The sequence below is a fragment of the Haliotis asinina genome, chromosome 9 (genome assembly GCF_037392515.1).
Source record: "Haliotis asinina isolate JCU_RB_2024 chromosome 9, JCU_Hal_asi_v2, whole genome shotgun sequence".
Lineage (NCBI taxonomy): Eukaryota > Metazoa > Mollusca > Gastropoda > Lepetellida > Haliotidae > Haliotis > Haliotis asinina.
Genome location: NC_090288.1, coordinates 45,969,182 through 45,975,795, shown reverse-complemented (window position 1 = coordinate 45,975,795; position 6,614 = coordinate 45,969,182). Strand labels below are relative to the sequence as shown.

At 39.5% G+C, this 6,614-nt stretch overlaps 1 protein-coding gene across 1 annotated transcript; it reads right to left on the bottom strand.

Moving 5' to 3' along the window:
• Positions 1-224: 224 nt before the first annotated feature.
• On the bottom strand, positions 225-3,809 carry LOC137296998 (potassium voltage-gated channel subfamily A member 1-like). Its single transcript, XM_067828929.1, has one exon. The coding sequence runs from the start codon at positions 3,242-3,244 to the stop codon at positions 1,907-1,909; it is 1,338 nt and encodes a 445-aa protein (XP_067685030.1). The 5' UTR covers positions 3,245-3,809; the 3' UTR covers positions 225-1,906.
• Positions 3,810-6,614: the final 2,805 nt, after the last annotated feature.

Here is a 6,614-nt window from a genome sequence, read left to right as displayed (position 1 = left end):
TAATATTGCTAATAAGGTGTACATATCATGTTATAGGAAACTTAAGTTCTCATCAACAGATTTTAAAGCATAACACTGAACGACAATTGGTTTCGGGTTATCGAGAATTAATGTTAGTAAAAGCCGGTTACAATTTGTTACTCGTGTGTGTGTATGAACTGAACTGAAATTCAAATGCAATGTGTTCACTTAAAACTTAGGATTTAGAAATCGGGACTGCATCGTTGTGGCATGAAAATGAATTTATTCCGTTGGTTGGTGACATGGTGAAAAACAACTAAATTGGTTGCATAAAGGTTGAGAAAAAGGTTTTTTTCAATCCGTCAGCCAAACTATCCACAAGACTGGGACATTCTCTTTGGCACAAATCTTATTTGACTCGTGTAGTAAAAGAGTAAATTGTGCTGAATCATTCATGCACATAATCTGTGCATCAAAAGCTGGAAGATCAAGTATGTCACAGAAAACATTGTAGTCGTTGCAATCAACATCACAGACGTTACAATCAACATCACAGACGTTGTAAGCAACATCTGAAATGTTGCAATCAACATCTCAAATGTTGCAATCAACATCACATATGTTGACATCAACATCCCAGACGTTGCAAACAAAATCCAGATGTTTCAAACACCATCGTAGACGTTGGTATCAACATCACAGACATTGGAAACAACATCACAGACATTGGAAACAACATCCAAATACTCTAACCAACATCGTAGGACGTTGTAACCAACATCACAGACGTTGCAAACAACATCCAAATGCTGCAGCCAACATCAATGACGTTGTGGTAAATGCAATAAATGCTTCTCTCATTCAAACTGCACGAACGTGGTGTCACGTGACATGGCCATGTGTTTCATGCTGAAATCGACACCTCCACATGTGTTGAAATTAACAATCTACATACGCACGCGATATTGAAATCAGCATCACAAAGTTCATGACCATTACGTTACATGATGTGGTTTCCATGCATTCATACTATCATAGGTTGGCAAATATTGCAAATACTACCATATACCTCACGGGCAGCAAAGATAGCTTTGGCATAGAAGAAAGGTATTACCGGACCTATGATTCGATTATAGTGACCAGTCTCAAAGGTAATGCGTGCGAAATGTATCAAGACTCAATGAATAATTGTAACTGCACAGCAAACTCGATACTATGAAATTCTGTTAGAAAATTAAAACGTTACGATATGAAGACTTAGTGTAAGGGGTCATGCAAACTCGACTACATGTACTATGTGCATTATGGTGAGCGTACAGGAATTCATAATAGAGGACATATGAAGACAAAAGGTGGATTCAAAATACAGTCAGAGCAAACTGGTCCATACTACTGTCTCAGTTTCAAAATAATCACAAAGATAATACTATGGACAGGTAAGCAGACCCGTGAGACATTTCAAGGACACGCCACATGGCGACCACATCATGTTTGTTGCAACGTTAAAAGAAAACAATTGTCATTTGAAAATGTCAATAAGAGAGTTATCAACAATGGGAGCGATGTTGCTGGGCATCATCGTAACAAATAAACTACCCACCTGAATGTCGTTTTGCATAGACTCAAATACTCCGTATATAAGACACTTTCGAATCGTGTAAATCTTCCAAGAAACTACAATATATAGATCAAGACACTCGCAAATCCCGCATATACACATACGGTGCGGTAATATAGGAAAAAAACAACTGTTAAAATGTAGAGAAAAGGGTAGCTCCTCAACATGCAGTCCAAATATCTCCTCAATAACAAGGATACAAATATCAGTGGCTCGTGGCTCCAAAGCGAGAGTAAAACCGTATATCCTCTAAGATGAGATCACTAAGTTATTATCTAGACAAACAAAGAAACACAGAAGGTTGAAGAAGAAGGAAAGGTGTGGATATTATACTCTACCTCTTCCAGTCTTATGTGCATAAAATTTGTTGAAATTCTCAGTTATTATTGGAACAGGGATGGCAAGAGTCAACACTCCCGCGAGAGCACAGATTGATCCTATTATTTTTCCTACGGGTCCCAGTGGATACTTGTCTCCGTATCCCACTGTTGTCATAGTAATGATGGCCCACCAGAACCCGTCCGGAATACTGTGAATATGGGAACCTTCTATACCCATCTCCGCGAAGTATATAGCACTTGAAAAGAGTAATATACACACCACAATCGCAACAAGAAACAGGCACAACCCTTGTAAACTCGCCCTGAATGTTAAAATAAGCACCTGTAGACCGGCGGAGTGTTTGGTTAGCTTGAAAACTCTTACTAACCGTATTACTCGGAGAAACGATAGTGAAGAACTGGATTTGGCGTCTTCGCAACTCATGCTTGTGAGCACATTGGAAAGAGTGACGTAATAAGGAATGATTGCGGTACAATCAACAAGGTTCTTGAAGTCTTTGAAGAACTGGGGTTTATTTGGACACACCACGATCCGAATTAGGACCTCCACAGTGAACCATGCAGTACAAATTGACTCCAGGATAAAGAACGGGTCTAAGAAATTAGGGTTACCTTCGGCAGAGCAATGGTTGGTTGCGAAGACTGGTAGTGTTTCCACACAGAAAAGAACAATTGAAAGAAGTGTAATAACAACGGATATTATTGCCACTGCGTACGCTACACAGGAGGTCTCCGGGTACTCCATGACCATCCAGATCTTCCTTTGCCACCCGCGTTCTGGAAGGACAATCTTCTCCGTCATGTAACCCTCCTCTCTCCGGTATTCATCAATCATATCTTTCTCGATCTCAAAGAATTCCAACTCCGTGAGAAAAATATCATCCGGTACAGGCTCGGGTCTATTCAGCCTACCCCCGTACTGATAATAGTTAAAGATGGCTTCAAATGCTGGTCGATGTCGATCAAAGAAGTATTCATTCCTCCTTTTGTCGTAAAACTTCTGTCTTTTTCTAGGGTCGCCGAGAAGAGTGGAAGGGTGCTTTTCCAAAGTGCCTCGCCAAGTTTCGAAGTACTGCCCACTGACATTGATAGAGATTCTATCACAAGTTTTGATACTGCATGTATGATTCACAGCCAAGTGCGGCCCACAACGAGAGGCTCCCCCCTTCGTTCTCAATTTATACTCTAAACTGTGATTATTGTTGTGTCTCTCGCCGCTCTGGCTTATCCATAAGTCTCCGCCGTCGTTGTCAACATTCAGTTTTTCTCTGCTGCTGTGAGCGCGGCGATACGGAGCCTGGTTAAACATGGTAACAACCGCCATGGCTGCATTTTTCCTTCCAAAATTTCTTCAATCGCTAAATCATCAACCCTCTGTTCCTTCTCCCCCTTGCAAGCAGACGACCGCCAAATTTATCGTCTGCTGCTAACGGCCATAACACTGTGCCGTCCGACTCTCCAAGTATCGATCGATTTTCCAACGACTCGAAGCTTGGCCTCAGGATAGGCTATAGGATGTCCCTGTGCCGTTTTCACAAGAACTAACATGTTTAGCCAGTCCAAAGTAATATTCACCTTTTGAAACTAATTCCCGCAGTTAACTGTAACTCCATTCGAAAATTGACTCTATGTGAACGTAAAATAGGAGAAACGGCGTCAACCCTCCCTGCCACTCGTTGTTCACAAGAATTCACCACCACGCATCTTGTTGCCCAGTTCCACTTCGTTGATGTATTTCAATGTCGTGAGACTTGACTCACTGATTACCGCCCTAGCCTCTCGCCCAGCACATTTTCCACACTTCACACAAGCAAACTTGTATGTTCAGGCAAGCCGCGTGAACACTGTGCTTCTCAGTCCGTTGATTCGGCAGCCACTAATGACCGATGTTAGAGCGTTTACTACTCTCGTTTAATTCTAGTGCGTGGATACACTTGTAACAAGCTTAAATATACACAGGCGCGCTCACATATGTGGCAGCGGTGTTAGCGAGATCCGACATTGATCACTGGCCTAACGTATCAAGTATATATACATATATACACTGCGCCCTCTTCTCCAAAGGGGTCTAGGCCAGACTACCATTGTGAAAGCCGCGTGTCTATTTTATACTTCATCACAACTCATTTCGTCAGTCTTCGAGACCAACAGGGCAGCAAGTCAAATTGAAGAAGGGCTTAAAACAGAAGACTTGGCAACCATTTCCCGAAGCTTCCATTGGGACTTAGTCAGAAACCGTAGCATTCAACCAAATCTCAGGGGAATATGATGGAATTGTGTTTATACGTAATCCGGCTTCTATGGAAGGTGAATCATTACTCGCCATTCATGTTTTATCGATATTTAGAAATGGAATTATCTTGTGACGACTCTAGCTCAGTCATGACGTGCGCAATGAAAGTTGTGATTTAATATTATATAATTAATTATGAATATATTCGAACGGTTATGGAAATGTGTTGATTGAATATTTTAAGTTAATTTGCAATGTTGATGATGTTTCATGCACCAGAATATGTGTGTACGGTTACGATCAATTTAATCTTTTAGACAGGTAATCGGTTTTTTTGTGAAACATATACACATGCTTATTTGTTTTCGTGACAGTCTCGTGAAGATCAATGCAAGTATTTTGAATTACGACAATTTTGGTAAATGTTTGCATATAATTTACATTCAAATTGACTGTTTAGATTACACGGTCGATTGCCCAAAGACCGGTCGAGTTGGATTAACAGGCATTTGATATAGGCGCCCTTTACTCTGTTGGGAACTCGTTGCAGCTGATATAAACTTCCTTCCCATCTATATACATTTGTTACAGTGAACTTTGCTGGCAGTTCTTCAAAAATAAGCACTTTCCACTTTAGTCTCTGCCAATTAACCTTCCACGGATAGATTTTGTGTTTGGCCTATTTGTGGATATTTAGAGAAAACGTCTGTTTCGAGTGTTCAAATATTTATATCACCCGTTAAAATAGATCGATAGGCGCTAAAACCACGGATCATGTATACAGACAGAGGAAGGATTTAGACAAATGAATCACAACGGTTCATTGTGCCCCAGTGAACACTCACTGCCATACAGAAACATTTCAAACACTTGCGTAAGAAGGGAGTTGTCAAGGTGACCTTGGATGCGGACTCTTACGAGACGTTAATGCTATAAAAACACCCAAAGCAATTGCAAGATTATTTTCTTACAAATTAGTGTCGAAGTCACTGGCAAACCAAATTACGACAGTTTAATATATGATTGGAAAATAATACTCACATTCAGACGTAATGTTTGTACAGATTGCATATGGCTGTTGGGAGATGATTACCCAAATGATATAAACCAATGGACATCTCTTCGTTCATGTTATCATTTGTTAAAATTCAAATGTTAAGTTAGAAATGTCCTTATGCAATTTGATTTAAAGTTCGAAAATCTCATGATGCAGAACATTTGACGAAATTCTTAGAAATTCAATGCTCTTGTTCGGGGGCACAAACTTACAACAGGGTGGGTAACATGCGACTGATATGTTTCTCATCCAGTTTACAATGAGCGAGTTAGTTTTACTTTTACGTCAATTTAGCAATAATCTAGTAATATCACTGCGGGGGACACCAAACAATGGGCTTCACATACTGCACTCATGTGGGGATTCGACGTTTTCAATGAACCAAATTATGTTAACACCCAATGGGTGATAGTAAAACAGAGATAATCCAGTTTAACCATAATTAATTCTTTCAACCCTCTATTTCATGAAAAAAAGAATATTTAGGAAAACATTCTTTTGCCCCTGGTTGATTAATATTGTCACATCAGCGTTAGTAATAATTCGGAGACTCTTACATGGTTAAAAGTATATTGCATATGCATTAAAACAATCATTCACTAATAATTTCAAGGATGGATTATTGCAACAGCCTCATATCCAGTTCTCTCCAAAATGTCATCAGAAGACTTCTTAGGGCTTTGAGCATGACATACATCTCGAAATGACTCTATGTAAGTGGACTAATAGTATTATTGTATTATCATATATTGTTATTGTGCATTTTAAAGTTAATGACATGGGGGACATGATATACACATATATATATACACATAAATATACACATACATATACACAATGACATCAAGGTAAATTATACTCGATGCTGCTGAAAAGGTCAATGATAAATACAGTTTGTGGTCGAATACTCACGTTGACGACTAACTGTTAACTTACGTTTCTGTCAGATTTTACCTAAGATAAAATATTCTCAAATGGAATAATACGTGATAAAATATTATGACCTTAACTACTCATTATGGGGAAAGGCCACAAAGAACAGCGTCTGTTGCAGTCTGACAGAGAAGCCTTTGCATGTTAATCATGCAGGTATTTAACCCACCGTGACTTAATTGAATAAAATAGCTGTTACACATCACACAGTTCTGCATGGTTGACCGTATCCATAATTCATGTGTTATTTTATGATAATTATCATCACAGCTGTTCAGCCAGAGCCGCGTGACAGACACAAACCTGGAGCAATTGGAATTCACATAATGAAATACACTGTCGTTCTGTTATAGTATTTATGGGGCGCTTCGAATACAGACTGCACTTGGCATGGCGCAAGCAAAACATTGATGTCCTTATTGAGTCAGTTAAAGAGTGTCCAGATACAGTCAAATAGTGCCCTGCTTAACG